Here is an 18,814-nt window from a genome sequence, read left to right as displayed (position 1 = left end):
ACCAAGGCATAAAATAAGCAGTGTCGCATAGCAATTTGCTATACAATTCTGTAGGGTTTCTAATTAAATTGACAATTGTGTAGCACAGATAGCTATTTAAATGTCCCTGTTCAATGAAAGCACATCTCACCCTGCATTCCTCTCTTGCCCTTGGGGCTCTCTCCGCCCATCGTTTTCCTTTTCACTGCAAGTTCAAAGGGGTCAATAAGGAGAGAGAGTGCTGCAGTAATCATCTTCTCCACTCTTGAATGTGCCAAAGGCTGGTGTGTGAGTGCTAGCCAAGAAGGTTCTTTCTGTTTCAAATAATGGCAAACCAGAAGTCATCTGAATGTTACCTTAATTAATCTAACTATATCCTGTTTAGCAAAGACCAGCATCTGGTAATTTTTATTTAAAGACAATCATGGAATTTCATTCCCAAAAAATGAAGTTGTTACATGAAGCATAATTACAGCATTGCTACTGTAAAACATTGCATTGTCTCCATGTTTTTCAGTTAAGTATAGGTTAGTGTATCTAAATCTCAGTGTCAAATACATTTTTATTTTTTTGGGGGAAGGTGCATCATATTTATAAATCGGCACATTTTTGTCCATTATCACGTGGCAAACTGCTTTTGATCCCAAACCTAGTCCGTGGCCTTCTGGTTGCAGTCATCTGCGCAATTGGTGCATAATCCATGAGCTGATTTCAAACTCCTTGACGTTCCATCTCATCAACCTGTTGCTTTATGCCAGCAACACTAAAAGTGAGATGGCCACAAAATATAAAATTCCACTACTTTTGCCCAGTTCTCTGCCTGCTATACCATTCATTCTTTCCTTTACCATAACGCATATACAAAGCTAACTAAATGTCTATGCAAAGTAATTACAAATAGTTCAATCGACAGATCTTCTGCAATACGATACACTGTAATTATACTCCCAAACTCGCTTTGCTCTATGATCATGATTGCATTATATAATAGCACCCGCAGGGGAGAGCTGGCCAATCTGGAGGACAGCATTGCAAGCAGAATCTGCAAGTAGCCACCTGCATTTCTTGCTGGGCACCTGCACTTCTGCCCAGCCTTAACCCTGTCCTTGGAGGTGGTTATCCAGGCTGAGTCTCTACTGGAGTGCCACACCACATTTACCCACCCCCAGCCGCCCACTCACCAGGGTCCCTCATGGCTCACTGCCAGGTCCTGGAAACAGTTATTTCCAATGATGAAGGACATATGTGTAATTCCTTTGTAAGGGAAGCATGAATTGCAAAAAGCCTGGTTCCCCTAAAAACAATAAAAAAGTATAAATTGTGATAAATACCGCTTTCATGAGTGGGCAGGTTTGCAATGATGCCCTTGGGCCTTCTTGGCTCGGGGCTGAGGCCCGTTGCCCACCCTGCGCTACCCCAAAAGTGGTATTTAACGCTATATTGTAAACATTGATATCAATGACAGGCAAGGGCCACCTGAAGTTGACAATTACCCTACCTGCTGCAGAACCATAGTACGTACTTGGCCTCTGACTATGACTTTCCTTTAACACTGTGTACTTTCTCATTTATGAAACCTCTGAACTTCTCCTTTATACAATAAATTCATCCCCTTTATATAATGGGGCAATTTGGTGTGCACTCAATGTTCTTATGTGAAGGGCCGCTTCACTATGCACTCACAACCCCTATCTGATTGGGCACTATACTGTAACCCTATAACCCTACTGTACTGTGCACTCATCCTCTTTATCTGATGGGACACAGTGGTGAGCCCTCACCCTTCTTCACGTTCATACCTTCTCACAATGACCAGAATGGTACCTTGACAGAGGCCATAGACATGCTGACGAAGCTCTATGGGCAGATGATAGACGAAGTAGAAGACGTTGCTGATGACAGCTGATTTGGAAATCTTTTCTCTTGGGTTCCACAATTGATGGCAGACATGTTCAAGTTCCTTGGAACCCTATTAGTATTTGTGATGCTTGGATTCTGTGTGATCAAGATAATAATCTCACAATACAAGAAGACAGCAAAGAAAGCAATAGGGATGAAGATCATGATCGATGTTGAACCAGGATGGAAGCCCAAAGATCTGACTGATGAAGAAATCGGGGACTTTGTGAAGGCCAGCATCCATGCACCTGAGGGAACGAAGTTCCTGTATCCAAAGGACCATAGGAAATATGTGGGAAAATGTATCTACTGCAGTCCAAGTGGACAGTCAATGCTCACGACATGGAATAAGGATGAGCATGTGAAATCAGCCAGATGCCTGAAGGGAGTCATACAGATATGGACCCCTAAGAAGCATTGCTTCAAAACAGAATGTTTAGAGATAAAAGATGATGTGGTCGATGAATCGCCCAGAGAGGGGAGTGTAGAGGAGGAGCCAAGTACCCCCACTCCAACTGCCCCTCCTCCGTTACCTGTCAAATGGAAACCGAAGAATGTGACGTGTACAGAACAGTTGAACCAGCAAAGACCAGATCGTGGGCTCTGTGCAGTACCCATAAGAATACCCATACCTAAGAGAATCTGTGAAGCAAGATACCCATTGAGAAAAACATACCCACATTCAAGACAATATGATGGCCATTTGAATGAAATCCCTAAAGAAGCAAAGAAGATGACGGATGAAGGTGAATGACACCCATATAAGAGATAAACAGACCAGAGAATGCAGACAATCTATAAAATATTAAGATGAAGCAAGGATAAGTGACATCTTGGGATCAAGGTGAAGAAGCTTATGCCACAGACCTGATGAAGATACTTAGCTAGTTTAAACGTGTACAAATGCCACAGAAACGCAAGCAGCAAAATAATCATGAAGCTAGCCACATGGTTTTAAATAGATATATTGCGGCAAGCGCCAATATATACATATGTAGATACATATGGCACAGTAAAGGATGGATGATTCCACTACATTATGAAGCAGTACTGAACAAAGCAAGAAGGCCTCATTTCAGTGTCGTAGTTAAGAAAAGAAATTGAATTAAACAGAATAAAAGCTCAGCTAAGGAGCTGACTGAGCCAAGAAAGCCAAGGTCGTATCAAACTGGAATGGGCTGACATTGGATACAATTAGTGTGAAAGAACAGAGGCTCCTGTTCAGAAAGGTCAAGCAAAAACAAAAGACATCAGAGGACTATTGGAGAACAAAATCAAATACATAAAAAGCTTGATTTCCTGGTGTCCAGTCATGTGGTAGAAGGAAGTTGGACGGTCGAAGTGGTCACACCTTTGCATGGAGGCCGGCTAGTGCCCACACTCCCTGAAATTCTCAGAGCACAGCACAAACTCAAGGCCATCTTCAAAGTACTAATTAACACTGAACCATGGAGGTGATGATGCACTGCTACAGTAATTGGTGGGAAGCTAGTGCTAAGAAAAGCTCATCCGCACCTGGTTGTTCAGCCTGCGTGCTGCTAGACGTAGTGGGAAAGTACTGACAGGGTTAGAAGCCAACCAATTGTAGAGGACCACATAATTAGGGATCCTATAGTTTGTTTAGCCAATGGGACAACGTGCATTTAGTGACATTCATAGTGGCCATTTTTAGGGAAGGGCTTAGTTGCCCCACCTGATCTTAATTATCCTACCACCTTCCTCCACTGTTCTATACAGATATAGAACTCTTACTTATACATGCACATAGACCCAATCACATCCTCCGTTAGGTTTTTGTAGTTTGCCACGTAGGATGACGTTGGCAATGACGCAGGTCAAAACGTCAGTGATGACTAATTTTGGGTTTAAGAGCCTAGTTTTTTATGAAGTATTGAGAGTGAGAAGATCGAGTGATTGCTGATGTTCGTTGTGCTCCCTGTTTTATAGATTTGTTAATAAAAGGGACTCACTTTGCCAAACTATTGAGTCATCTTGATTATTGATGTATGAATAAAATCTGCATCCCCATCCATCTCCAGGGTATAGCTACTCATCTTAAAGGGCTGTCTGAGAGAACACCCAGCTCATTGGTATTTTGGCCATCCTGTATTATATTGCCAAAATAAAAGATACCAGTTCTTACTACATTTCCATCTTGACCTGGTCATTGATCCCTGCCACCTGAATGACATGCCTCACAAAGTGGGTGCCTTGGCGATTCTGGGAAAGAGATGAGAAGTACTTGACATTAGGTAGCATTAGGAAGAAGGAAGTCCAGTTTCTACAGTTGCTGGGGTGTGTTTCACTGCCAGGACGGTCTTGGAAGTTTCATCAAAGCTTCATCTTGTGCGGTCTTCAAATCAGCATCATCATGCATATCCAAAGGATGCAGCCCAGGTTTCTACAAGTAACTGGAGCAGATCCCAATTTCCACTTAGATGGGGAATTTGGGAGAGGGTTATAGTCCCAATCTAAGAGTTGACTTGGCCTAATAATGTTGGCTGCCCCTAAACAATGGGGACTTACATGCACTGTGAATGTGTGGCTTTCTTCGCTGAAATTGTCTTTTCTACTATCATGTTGCTGGTATAAGTGTTTCCCCTTGCTTTTTCTGACCCCAACATAATATTGATGTTGCATGGTAAACAATCATCTTTGCATGCATCTTCTGAGCAAAATCTACAGTTGTGGATTCAACCTTGAATATACAAACCATTTACACATTGATCTTAACTGTTCTTACAAAATGCTGTCTTGAAGTTCCGTGGCTATCAGTGCCATGACCACGAAAAGCCACACCCGAATCACATTCCCCACGCAAAGAAACAATGCCTAACTGCAGGACTAGTGTAAGAATTTTACATGGGAGTTCCACTGATCACCATGAAACCCTGATAACAAACAGATACATAGGAAAGAAGCTTTCTGTGAGTTGTTCCCGCTCTTACCATGGTGTCTGCTGGGGTCATTTCTGTTCAGCACGAAGATCTGGCTTTATGATAAGGCCTGTGGCTGAGATACGAAAGACATTGAATTAGTTTAATCACAAACTGGTGGAACTAAATTTAACATTGGGCCTCATTACGAGATTGGAGGTAGCCATGCTGTTTTTAGCGGGATGGCTACCCCCAAACTCGGGTCCGGGTCCCGAAAAATGGGAATTACCGGGCCACTTCGACCTTTGCAGGCCCAGTAATTCCCATTTGCGGGACCTAGAACGTCCCGATTCCCATTTGAGCCCCAATAGGGCTCAATGGGAATGGGGAGTATGCTAACAACGGTCCCGTTAATGACAGGACCGTTGTTAGCACCCTGTTCTGTCAGCGGGTGCCACTCTGCACGTCTGGTCTGACCAGGCGTACAGTGCGACCCCGCTTGCAGAACTCGTAATGTGGCGGTAGAGTGATAATGGCACTGGCAGCACTACTGGCGCCGTTATCAATCTACCGCCAGGGTTGTAATGAGGCCCTCTTGCGAAGGAGAAAAGTGTTACTGTATTTTTCAATCCCATCCAAAAATAAAATAATAATACTTGATTCACTTTTGTCTTGATTCTGTCGATTCACTTCATTTTAAATATTTGTAGATGTATATTCCTATTAGTGAATACTTAGAAGCATCCTCTGATAGACAGTTGCCAAGAATGCTCTGCTTACCTCCTGTTAATCGTTACTCATAGTCCTACCATTCCTTGTCACAATATTTATTTTGGATGCAGTCCACCTCCCGACCAGAAATCCATTTACAAAAGTCCTTATTTTTTTAAGCATTGAATAACCCCCTTTTCCTCCTGGGTGTAAAATCTCCTTACCCTACACAGTCGCCCCACTGTCAATATCAAAGGATCCAGGATGATTGGATCAAAAGGGTGGGTAAGTGGGGGGAGTACTGTGACGAGGAGAGTAGGACTATGAGAAGTAAATATTACCAGTAAGTAATTAGGACTTTTCCCCCCACGTCCCGCCTCCTAGTCTCACTCCTCACTTAATACTCGTACCAAACACAGTAGATCGGTCCCTCAGATGGAATGAAACACTGACAAGAGTGTATTGTGAAGCCAAGAGCAGCATGACTCCAAACAACCATAGCAATATGTGCTCCAATCAGGAGCTTCGTAGGATGCACACACAACGTTTCATGTTATGCCAGCGCAGTGGTCTGGCAGTGACACTGGGGCTGCCTTGAACTAGCTGCATAGCACCTCTGCACTTCCGTGTTCCATGAAATAGCCGTTATTAATGTATAAACAGGCTGATTGAATTACAATGTAATGCGTGTTAATAATGTATTGGCAGTTTCATATTTTAAATGTGGACCTTGCCGATGTGGAACCATGCATCCTGCTCTGAACATTTTCTTTCTGTTTTTGTGTAATATCGTATGTAGAACAGGAATGAGCTAGGTCATAAGAGCCTGAATGCTGAGAGCACAACAAATACACTCCTTATTAGGTACCGCCTTGACGTGGTGGACATCAACTAATGTGAATAGTTTGTGACAAATGTGTGACAGGGCAATTCTGTGAACTGCAATTGAATTTTAACTTGGTGCAAAAGATACATCAGCAACTATACATTTTCAAGGTATAGTACCCAGTTTGTAGATAACAAATGTTGAATATTTGTAGTATCAATCTATTGCTTCTACGTCCACTAAGGAGTCCTTGGGAAGGAAACTAGCGGACTTAGTGAGGTAGAAGCATATTAAGCAGCGAACAATGCGTCAAAACAATGTAGGGTTGAACAACAACAACACACAAAATACAACAAGTCAACACGACAGTGTTTTGGCCCGAAGGTGAGCTGAAGTGAGCTCTGGTGGTGTGGCCTTCATCAGGACGGGATATTCCATAGACAGAAGTATCTTTTGAAGTCTATTGGAGTAAACAGACAGGAGTGTTTTAGGAGTGAGTCAATTTGACAGGATCTAGCAGTAGGCAAGTGACTAAGTAGACGAAGGGAACCGGTGCTTACCGGATCTTGGGAGCGCAGTGGCTCGAGGAGTCTCAGTGTCCATGTACACTGAAAGGATTTCGAGGTCCTAGGTGTGGCCATTCCTGCAGGAGTAGGAAGGACAATACAGTTTTACTTGGCAGTCCATGTTGTATTTGGTATATTGCAGCATGATAGGGAGAGGCTTACCTATGGGTGGCCTGTTGCCAGGGAAAACATCTTGGGTCAGGCTGGCGTCTAATTACGCTGTAAAAAAGTCTGCGGGGGTGGTTAGCTGCAGAAAAGATAAAAAGATAAAAAGGGAGGCTCAGAAACTGTGCCCCAGGGCATTGCGAGTGCCTAGGTGCACGTGTGAGATGGTGACAGGTGCACGGTCGCGATTTTGTTCGGGCAGGTGTAAATTCCCTGTGTTTTTTCACGCAAGCCATATGGTGATTCAAAGTGCTAATCCGAGGATCCATAAATTGAATGTGTGCTAAATCGCACTGTGGAAGGGTGCTCATAGGTGCCTATGCAAGTATCCCCAAGGTTCTGTGGATGATAAATGGCACCGCGGTCTGCAAAACCGAAACGGGTGGTCAATTAGTCCAAGCGTGTTGCGGCTAGAAAACGGTTTAATTAAAAAAAGGGGCTGACTGGTGTGTGTGTCATACAAGGTGGAGGGGCTGTATGGAGCCGTGGGAGTGGCAGTGCGATTCTGTGAGCCGGATGTTGTTTGCACGCCGTGTGTGCTAAACCGTGCGTGTAAGCATTAGTAGGAAAAGTGGACGCTGCAATAAATTGTCTGTCGGTGGTCGCGAAGCCCAGGAATGGCGCACAGTGCAAGCATGGGAGTTCCATGTTGAGTTTAAAAGGCAACCAGACATATTGGGGTTCTAGCACACGGGGCTGCCCTCGTGAGTGCCTGCATGTTTCGAGGATCTCGCCAGTGGGGAAAGCCACTGAGGAGGAGAAGAGTGCTTTAGATAGGGCATGCAATGTGAGCACCTACTGTCTGGTACATAAGCACATTGCTTACAGGTAGAGTCCATAATGATGCAGGCAGAAAACATGTATGCCTGCTCAATGAGTGAGAGGTCACAGATAAGCGGATGGGACATAATGGTTCCAATAATGCACACAATTTGTTACATAATTTCTCACAAACCAGGAACAATGTAGCATTTAGCAGGTGACTAACCATGGATACATGCAGATGGACGTGGTACATTAATCCACTGTGTGGTGTAATATGTTTAGAACATTATTTAGGCAATGTATGAACAAATTCTGGATCAAGTCCAAGGAATATAACCGCAGGTGGTGGGAGGCTCATACACAGGGAAGGACATAATGGTTCCAATAATGCACACTTTTTGTTACATAATGCTCACAAACCAGGAATAATGTAGCATTTAGCAGGTGACTAACCATGGATACATGCAGATGGACGTGGTACATGAATCCACTGTGTGGTGTAATGGGTTTAGAACATTATTTAGGTAATGTATGAACAAATTCTGTATCAAGTCCAAGGACTTGTTGTATTGGCACCTTACCAATATCCAATAAAATAAGTACATAAAAATGACCAGGTCTATCACACACTTTTCGTTTCTACAAACACTGAGGTGCAGACATGTGTGGTTGTGTAGACAGCAATTATGTACTTTAGTCTTGCCTTTAAATGTAAAATGCAATAAACAAGTGCAAATGCCAAAACTATTGGCTTTGCCAACGCTTGTTTTATTATATACGAGGCCTGTACTTTTGGAAATGATTTGAACATAAGATGAGAATGTCCTAAAACGAGAATGCGTTTGTAGTATATTTGATTATAAACATTGGGACATTTTATCGACATTGGGCCTCATTCTATGTTTGTTGGTATCCCGCCAGTAAATCTGGTGGGGTTACCACTAAATGGCAATACCGTTTCCGGCACCTGATCTGCTAGTATTACTGGCAGATTAGAGGTGCCGGCAACGGTATCTTGATCCCTATTGCATGGTGTCCATGGGGGGATTGCCGGTATTACCGGCTGTTTTTGGCAGTCGGGTGCCTGACTTACCTCCAACTATTGGCTGGAGGTAAATTGGGCCACCCCACCGGCAAACTTGTAGTTTGGCAGTGTCGGGAAAGTGATGGTAACGGTATTACCGCCACTTTTTCCCCGCACTGCCAATCTTGGAATGAACCCCATTGACTTTACATGTTTGTAATTTGGAATATTGTGTATGGTTTTGTAAACTTATAACAAAGTAAAAAAGAAACAACTAAAAACACTCGGGGTAGGTTATATGTAGGAGAGACTCATCCTACAATACAACCCAAGTTGGCAAAGCTAGGATATTCTCCGGGCAGGGGGACCACAGAAACGTGGAAGCCAGGGAGATGGTACCCCACAGCCAATAATCCAGTGATAGGGGAGAGGCCCTTTTACCGTTTTCAGAAGCACCAAATGAATGAAGTGGCTATCTGAAGTCCATAAAGAAGAAGCCTTTCAAGTCTGCTAGTCTAGTCCCCGGACATCTAGTGAAATGTGGATCATTCTTAGCCCTGAGATGGACCTGAGTGAAGGGATGAAAAGACACTCTCCTGCTTCCTGGCAACCCTTGGATCCCCTTCAGGCAGGCTTGGATTGGCCTATAGGGCAATAGGTCCATGGCCGAACCAAAAACACAAAAAATACTGGGATGGGCCCGTTTTTTTGGTCAAAGTGGCCCACTTTTCTGGCCAATGTGGGGCAGTTTGATGAGTTACTTCACTATGCAGCTAATCGTTTTGACCAGTGTTCCTCAATACATTTTCTTTAAAATGCACAATTTGCATCAAGTTTTTTTTTTTAACTCCCCATTGTCTACCATTCAAACAGTGTCACAAAAGGAATTAATTGCCATTTGCAACTGTGGGCGACTTTTTCAGTGGTGCCCGATACAATTTTATGGCCCAGTCCGACCCTGCCTTCAGGTGAGAAGCTGGGTCACAATGCAGGGTTGTAGTCTCTGAGGTGAAAACTAGGAAGGTTGGAGAACACAAAAAAGAACTAACCCCTGCATCAAGCTGACGAGGTGGCCACCAGGAAGACAGCCTTTGTAGGGAGAAACCAAGGTCTGCAAGGGAGATGCACCCAAATATAGAGGATTGCATCGCCCCAAGCACCGGGAGGAGAACCCATGAGGGGTCTTCCGAACAGAGCAAAGGAAGCAATGATGAAGGAACACCCAACCAAACTCTTAATCGGCTGCTCCCACTTTTTTTTCCCTCCATCTCCGCCGCTGTGCTCCAGAAATGCCCTGAACCCAAGTAGTCCCTGCCAAGTACCCTGGGTATCAAAGGGGCCAAGGGGAAGTTGGAAAGGAGATCCTCTGGCAACTCCACCCCCAGGGCATCTGAAGCACACGCCCCAGAATGCAGGAACCTTGCGCAGAAGAGGAGAAGCTGGATGGTGACTGAGGAGGCTAAGAAGACAATCCTCTGAAGAATATTGTCAACGATTGGAATTCCTCCAGAAAGAGACCCACCGCAAGAAAGACTGGAAAATCTTGCCAAGAACACAAGCTTAGGAGCAGAAAAAGCCCATCCCAAGAGCAGAAGGTGTTAGGGAAAGTCAGTGCTTTCCAGCCCACGGATCCAGTGCTGCTTGCCTACGTCTTCGGTGGCATATGTCAACGCTGTTTTATTATTTGTCAACATACAGATGGCCGTGCCATTGATCCAAGGGTCAAAGAACTCCAGCAACCAGGCAATTGCTGCCAGGACTCCCCTGTAGGTTGATATCTAAGAATCAGCATCAACCTGATCCCTGAGCAGTCCTGGTCACAATTCTCAGACCCCAATCCTGGTCACTGGCTTCCGCTGCAATCAATGTTAGTACTGAAGGTTGCGGGCAGACCTCTGCAGCAGAATCATATGTCCCATCCTTCAACAAAGAAGATACCTTACCAACCTCAAAAAGGATTGTGGGCTAGGAGTCCACCAGTGGGGGGGATGAGCAATCAAAGGTTGGGCACAATAACAGGCCTCTGGTGACACAAACTGTGTGAGAACATCTACCCTTGGATCGGTCACACCTGATTAGCAATTACTATCTGCAGACTGCAGAGAGCCGCTAGCTCCTGTAGCATATTTATGCCCACATAACCCAATCTGTGTCTAAGTGCTGTGGACATTCTCATGAAGCTGGGTGGGAAACAGGTGGCGACCACTGCAATTTCAGTTCTCAAGTTCAATTTATTGCCAACAAATTGATTTTACAGTTCTCCAAAGGTGTGGGAGGGACTACCAGCACACAGTCTCAGCCCTCTCTTGTCTGTGCAGTAATACACCTATCTGCTGGCTTCATAGAGATCTGTTCTCCACAATTACCTAACACCAGTCCGGGGCGGGCGTTTCGACCTGAGGATCGCTGTTGCGTCTGATGCAGGTTCTCTGGTAGCAAGACCTAGAAAGGGTTTCACTTCTTGATAAGCTCCCATTTTCTCCAGCAGACCTTGGGCTCTGCTTTGTGGTTTTGGACCTGATAGTCTCTCTTTTCTAGGGTCTAGATTCCAGCATCACGCACAACCTTTATGTACTTGGAATAAACCTTTTCACCCACAGTGAAATAACACCTGATAATTCCTTCTCCCACCTCTAAGGCCTGCCTAGGATGTTGAACATGTAACGGTATGAGATCCCTTGCCACCTTCCAGAGTTTCTGGAAATGATCTCCTTTAAAGGGAGAGGTATCTATTGATAGCTGGTGGTTTTGGGTCTAGCTATTGATTGCATTAGCTCACCTAACTTCTCTTTCCAGTGAATCTAGGGTAAATGGCGAGGGGTTGTTGCTGTTCATCTCCCCTGCCTTCAGCAGGGTCTCTGTGAAGGTGGTCTTGCATGCCCTTATAGCTCCTTTGGCCCAGCATCGTGTAGCTTGGTACTGTACACGGCCCGGTTTGGTGACCTTCCAGATGATCCCTAAAGTTAGGCAGGGAACGTCATCACAGCACCTTAAAGGAGAGGTCTGTCATCCACTTCTTAGGTTCTTGAGAGCCCAGACATTGCAACCTGCTTCTGCCTATTGGCAGAACGTGGGGGAGAACACTCCCACACTGCACCATCATCCATATTTCTGTTTAGGTTTAGGGAGTGAGATCGCAATTGAATTACTCCATCACTTTGCCAATTCTAGTGCATGGCAGAGATCAGTGACCAACCTAACAGGGGGTTTCACAGAAGGGCCATGGGTGTACTGCCTTGTGACGCCCCTGTGCTCGTGGATTTGTGAGACGCCTTTACACACCACCATCCTGGCCGGACTTCTGTGGTAGTTCTTCTGTCACAACACTGGCTTGAAACCACTATCCAGATTTTGTCAGCTGGATAATCCACACAGTAAGCTGACAGGTCCCAAGAACCCTGGGATCCATAATCTGTGGAGGTGCCATGAGCCCAGGAGATGAGGTCAAAGAATAGTAGAAAGCCATTAGCAGTCCACATGTTTATCCCTTCTCACTATGTGCCAGTCAGGTCTTACTTTTCCCATGTTGTCACCCACATGATGACACTGATCCTAAACCAGAGGGTGGGCTGAATGTCCCCACTCCTTCTCACCTGTCAGCCAGCAGTTGCTGAATGGGAAGGGGGATCCAAAGCGGGGGAGACATCCACATGAAATGAATGTTACCTGTGTGAGCCATAGTCAATTTAAATCAAATCATCAAACATTCCAAGGCACCAGGTGCCCTCCGCACCAGTGTGGTCAATGTGGAGAGGCACAGGAGGCTTGAGCATGTTCCAACCTATTACACACCCAGTTGTGGTGCACCGTTTGAGCATCAGTGCCAGCTTCTCAGGTCTGGCCCCAATTACCTCATGCGTCCTCTGGTAATGCATTATCCACGCAACCCAGCTGATGCAGTCTTAGGGAGCTTGTAACCCACAATGATCCACTTTAACCTTGAACATTCTGCTTGTGAGAGATACTTAATGGGAAACCCAAAAAAAAAGTATTCTCAGGATGCCATTTACAGTCTGCACCTACGATGCCCACAAAGGAAGACATGGTGACCCTTGAGCAGGCAGAAGCCTAATATTCGCCCTTTTGTGGTGCTCCCCTCACACATCATGTTCTCAGAGCAGGCCCCATACAGCTACTCCACTGGCACTGACAGAACATTTGATGGTGATCAATTCTCTTGCCTTGCCTGATGCAGGTTTACAGAGAGCATCGCCAGTTCACCTTTGCAACCCCTCTCAGTGTGCTTGGCTGAATCCACTGAGGTTCCCCCAATATTCTTAGATGTGTGCAGGTGTCAGATCTACATGGTTTTTCCAGCATTATCCTGTCGCTCCTTAAGGGGTTAGGAGAGGGTATTTCCCCCGGCCAGTCTTCATTTCTTTGCGGGGGTCAGGTCCTTGCAAGGACTTCAGTTCACAGCAAGATAGGGCCGCATGTCAATGAAATCATCCTGTCCAACACACATCATGCATGCCACAACCTGGGAAACGTCACCACGAGACTGTTTATCTAGCCGGAATAGACTCCGCTCGGCGCTCCTTAACAGTTCTTCATTGACATCTCATTGCTGAGCCTTTTTCACGTCGTGGGATCATCCTGCCTGAAGTTACTTGCAAACCTTTGGGATTTCTTCTTAGCAACCTAATGGACTTCTGACTTGTGTTTTCCTCCTGGGGTTCCAGTGCTTAAAGGATTTACTACTTCTCAGACTTTTACTTTTGTTTTTTGCTTTTGTGGATTCTTGTATTGTTGATTCTTCACTTCTTCATTTGCCACTGGGTGTTTGGATTCTTGACTTGTCACAGCATTCATCTACAAGTTATAAAGGTATTGTGGGGGCTAGGGTTGGTGGTTCATTTCTTTCTGTGCCCATTTCCTGTTCTAATCCTATATTCTTGCCTTGCAGCTCTCCAGGGATGGTGCAGGGGCACAACGATCCTCCCCACCCGAGGGGACCCACAGTAGCCTAAATGACGATGATTGACTCCTTTAGTCTTCTGGGGTCATTTGAAGTTTGTGGGGAAAAGCGGCAGACCTTCAGTCAATCATGACAGCGGGCCTATTAACCCTCAACCAGTTCAATGAAAATATCGTTTACCCAACATGTTTGTTTTCAGCTCTGGAATCATTGAATACTGTCAACCCAGTCAAATCCCTACGGGTAACTGGGAGGTCTATGTAGCAAAATGGTAAATGAGCCACAGTGGGGCTATTTCAGGAAGTAAGCTGGCAGCCATGCAGCTCCCCAGAATTCACTGTGCAAAAGGTCAAAGACCAATGCAAGGGTTCTTGTTATTGAAAGGATAACAGATTTTAAAAACTCCAGAAAACGAGAGGCGTTAAAAAAAATTATAAAGGTTTTTGGCAAATTAATTTCTTTGCCCTCAGAAAAGCTTGAAATTGAGCGAACTGTACTTGTCCTTTCAAAAAAGCATTAGACACTTCCACATACATTTCAACCCCTAAATCATTGTTTGGGGGAGTTACAACTGTAACTACGGTGACATGCCTCTTAAGACATGTTACTGAAATTGCACTAATTGAAACCTTGTGGCTAGGGCGTTTATGCTCTGCTCCCCACCCTCAGGGGCGGACTGGCCTTTGGGGAACTCTGGTTCTGATTTCCCGGTAGGCCTCTGCACAGTGGGCCTCTTTTAGGTGGTACCCCATTTTATTTACAAATGTTCTCATAGGAAAAGCATTGGGTCTGCTAAAAACGTGTAATATGGGGCTGAAATGTTAGACTCCATTTCACATATATTGTTTGGGAGGAAACTGTACATAGCTGAGCTACATAATGCAACAATTAGATTAGAGAGCAATTGCTGAAGTATAAACAAATGTGCCGTGTAGAACTCTGCTCTAAGTGCTTGAGTAATGTGGGATGGTATTGAGCAGCTCATACAGGGTAAAAAAGATAAGCAAAATAGAGTTTCAATGAATGACAACCATGTCAGTCAGGTTGTGATGCATCTGTGGTTGGCACAGTGCATTTTTTTAATGCTAAATCAGAATAAAATATGAACTAATCTTATTAAATGGTGTATTTTGGCTCCCAGTCCATCCTTTCCCACCCGCATGGTATCTGCGAGACAATGCCTAGGGAGGTGTTTGGAATGCATCCAACACTAAGTTAGGCGTGGCCTGGATGGCCCTGAGTCCCTCCTGCCTGCATACAGTCTTTCATATGCAGGCAATTCCCTGCTGTAAATCAGTGATTTGCATGCAGCAAAGAGCAACCAGAGGACGAGGGGCGCAAGAGTTAAGTGCGCCTCGTATTCTTCGCTACAGGGCCATTGTAATTCCGGACATTGGTCACTCTGCAAAAGGCTGATCCCTTCCACTGCACAGTGGATATTTGTCACTTAAATGGTTCCCGTCCCATGGCGAAGAACTCCCTAAACGAAACTCTCTGCTCCAATGGACCGACACTATTTTTACTGAACTTCCTCAATCCTGATTTCAAACCCATATTTTCCTATTGCAGGAGGGTTGGGCTGAGCAGTCAGGTGTCGAGGGAATCCACAGTGAGCGTGTACGTGCATGAGTAGTTATTAATAATTTGCTGGTTTTTTGGTCATTATGAAAACATTTTTTTTACTGTTTGTCTTTTTTTGACAACCTCCTTTTCGGATTATTTTTTTAAAGGGTGGGTTCCTCCCCCATATCCCCGTGCCTATCTCTTGCCGCTTGGCCCCCTTTTGAAAACATCCTCTCCTCATTTTACTTATGTTTTCCAATTTGTATATGTCAACAATATTTCTCAGAAAAGGGTTATCCCAGAATCAGCGAGAGAGTGATAGGCAGAGACTGTTTATATGGGGGTGTACACGCGTGCATGTAGGTGTGTACTGGTGCTTCTATACTTATACTTCTGAGGACCTGCCCGTAAACAGTTGGAGGGAAAACATTGCTATGCTGCCTTTATATTTTGGGTATGGGTCTGTAGTTCAAATATGGTTTCAATAACATCCCACAGAATCCACTTAGTAAAAACAGCAAACAGGTAAATAGACATCACAATCAAAGACATGCGCAGGGTTTTCCTATTTGTGTGTCTAGGAAGGAGAGAGAGAAAGAAAGAAAGAAAGAAAGAAAGAAAGAAAGAAAGAAAGAAAGAAAGAAAGAAAGAAAGAAAGAAAGAAAGAAAGAAAGAAAGAAAGAAAGAGCGAAATATAGGGGTGCTGCATGGGCTAATTATCTAGTGGCAATGTGAAACTAGCATAGTCATTTTCTTGGGACAATGTGAAATTGTGAACACTTTTTTTCTGGGGATACAATGAGAATTTGCCACGGTAATGTTCTGGGGATAGTGGGAAACTGAGGTGTCAATCTTCTGAGGCAATCTGAAACTGGCAGAGTAATTTTCTGCGGGCAATGTCAAAATATTGTAAATATTTTCTGTAGGTGATGTGAAACTGGCATACAGCAATTTTCTTGGGGGAAAGTGAAACTGGCATAGTAATGTTATGAAGATAATATGAAACTGGCATGCTAAATGTGTGTGCAGGCTCCCCTCACACCTTTTTCAGTCTCTGCTCCGGTGCTCCTACGTTTCTGTATCTATGCACCCACAAGTGTGGTCTATGCTCCGGCGTCAAACTTTGGTCAATTCTTTTATGATCTTTTTCCATAGTAGATTGTCCTTCCTTTGACAATCAAAACAACCCCGCGTCACTGCTTTTCTACTGATAGGCATGTGCTTTTAAATATTGATGAACCACATTCATAACTCACTGCCCCGCCCTTTGGTGTAAATGAGACATTATAAGGCCCGATTCATGGAATTTTCTACACGGTTCAAAGGGACTTTGCACTGCTGAAAGGTGACTTTGCACCGCTGACAAAAAACCTGATTCATGAAACTGTGCAAACTGTATTTTTGCAGTGCAAAGTCAGTACGAAGTCATGTTTGCAGTACAAAATGACTGCAATGACTTGGCACTGCAAAAATACACTTTTCACAGTTCCATGAATCAGGGTTTGTGTCGGCAGTGCAAAGTCACTTTTCAGCAGTGCAAAGTCACTTTGAACTATGCACGATCCCACACAATAGTTTTAAGACGGGTTGTACTGAGGCGCCGTGACGTCATACACCAGAAAGAGCAGATTTGAGCGTGAGTAATTAGAATAACAAAAATGTCTACTTTCCAGTCTTCTCTCTACCGCTGATTGTCTTTGTGAGCCTGGGCAAGTAACACAAACCGCTAGGATGCTGCACACCACTATCAATATTTTAAATACTCAAAACAGGTTCTTTTTCAGTGGGTGCATTTGTCATGCTCCTGCATGCCACAAGTAAAATACCACAAGCGACAGAGTACAGTGGTCTGTGCTACTGACTAAAGCACAAACCTGTGCACAAAGGGTTCCCTGCACCATTCCTTGAGTAAACGTTATCTGCGTCACATCAAATAACTCACAGAAATCTTCTGCGGATCGCGGGGCCTTCATGGCTGACGGCGTGTGCATGTAATGAGCACTCGCCAGTAACCGCGCCATCTTTCGCCAGGCAATGGCCGCCTATTGCTAATGAAATCCAATGAGACCCTACTGTTGTTCTGCATCACTTGATACAGCATCCAGTTTTATTTAAGGATGAATTGCTTGCTGCCACGTTCGGCAGTAGCTCCTAATCAAGTGCCTCCAAGTCTGCTGTCACACATGAGTGAGTCGCCAGGTGACCCGATGCGAGCGGTCTGGGGAGATTCCAGAGTAAGGCAAGACGAGAAGGCACTTGGCAAAGGGTTACTGGCCAGTGCCAGCTCAGAATCCGTGCTTTAAAAAAAAAAATCTGTTTCCACAACTTGGAGTCCTAATGGCGCATATGTCGATCTTAATATTGAGAAAGATGGTTGATGAATTAATAAAGGCTTAAATGAAATCGGCAGCGAAGTCACGACTAGCTGCACTAGATATTTTTTTGAATATTTGAAATGACACAGGTTAAGGTCTTTGAATGAATTGTGGCATGAACCGTTTTTAAGGCGAGAGGAGTGTTATTCAGTAGCACCGCAACTCTGCCTATCATTCTTGCTGGTTCCCAGGCTTGCTGACTCAAACTGCTTCCCACACCACGGGCCGTGGTGTATTTTCTCTTACCGTGAACTTGCTCTGCGGGGTAACTCATATGCCACGACCTCAAAGGTACCCTTCTGTCGCAGTTAGAATGACATTGCTGTCCATTGTTTACCCATACCAACCTAAAAATGCAGGGCCTGAGAAGTGTTTCATAATGGGGCAATCCCATAGGGAAACGCTCTGTGAACCAGGCCCACACACTTTAACCTACTTCCCATTGTCTATTCTGCTGGATCACATTATAATTTGAAGGATTTTACGAAAAAGATTGTATTTCATCTAGGAGGAAACATCTGGACTTCTGTTTTTTTTTCTTCTAAAAATATTCCACCATAAATTAATTGCTTACCTTTTATGCGTAGCCTGTGGTCGTGTTTTAGGGTTTCCTCGGGTTTATTTTACTGACGGAATCTCCTTCCGAATGTGCCAGCCACACACATGGACCTGCCCATCTGTGTGAGTGTTTCTGTGTCTGTGGCGTGTGAAGAGCCCAGCTAAATGTAATGCTATAAATTGTCGGCTCCTCCTCGAGCGTTTCTTTTCTGGGGGGTGGGGCGAGTGGAACATGTCCCTGCTGCTAATGCCTTCCCATGTACAATTCTGCACATGGTGGCATATATACACACATGCGCATGCTGGCAAAGTGTTGATTTATTGTCACACCAGGCTGGTTTTGTAGTATTTACCCTTGGACATTTTTGTGTTGTAGTGCATTTTTGTGGCTCCATTTGCTCTTGGTATCTACTTTTTGTTATAACTGTTATGAAAGCACATTTTTTTATAAATATAAGCACATCATTTGTACCCAGAAATGTAAAGAAAAATCAAATCGCTGCAGCACCAAATATTAGACTGCTGGAGAGAATTGTGTGGCAGGCTGGTCCATACCATTGGACATCTTGCCCTTTCCTGAAAATACAGA

At 44.5% G+C, this 18,814-nt stretch overlaps 1 protein-coding gene across 1 annotated transcript in view; it reads right to left on the bottom strand.

Moving 5' to 3' along the window:
- CCR9 (C-C motif chemokine receptor 9) overlaps positions 1-18,361 on the bottom strand; it is an 80,196-nt gene extending 61,835 nt beyond the window's left edge. The window contains exons 1-2 of the mRNA XM_069613363.1: positions 18,242-18,361; positions 4,827-4,890 (exon numbers count right to left, since the gene is read on the bottom strand). Of these exons, the coding sequence (XP_069469464.1) occupies positions 4,827-4,847 (21 nt within the window). The 5' untranslated portion in view covers positions 4,848-4,890; positions 18,242-18,361. The remainder of the gene's footprint in view (positions 1-4,826; positions 4,891-18,241) is intronic.
- Between the last annotated feature and the right edge of the window lie 453 nt (positions 18,362-18,814).

The sequence above is a fragment of the Ambystoma mexicanum genome, chromosome 5p, assembly GCF_040938575.1.
Source record: "Ambystoma mexicanum isolate Mex_15411 chromosome 5p, UKY_AmexF1_1, whole genome shotgun sequence".
Lineage (NCBI taxonomy): Eukaryota > Metazoa > Chordata > Amphibia > Caudata > Ambystomatidae > Ambystoma > Ambystoma mexicanum.
This window is presented reverse-complemented; position numbering and strand designations above follow the sequence as displayed.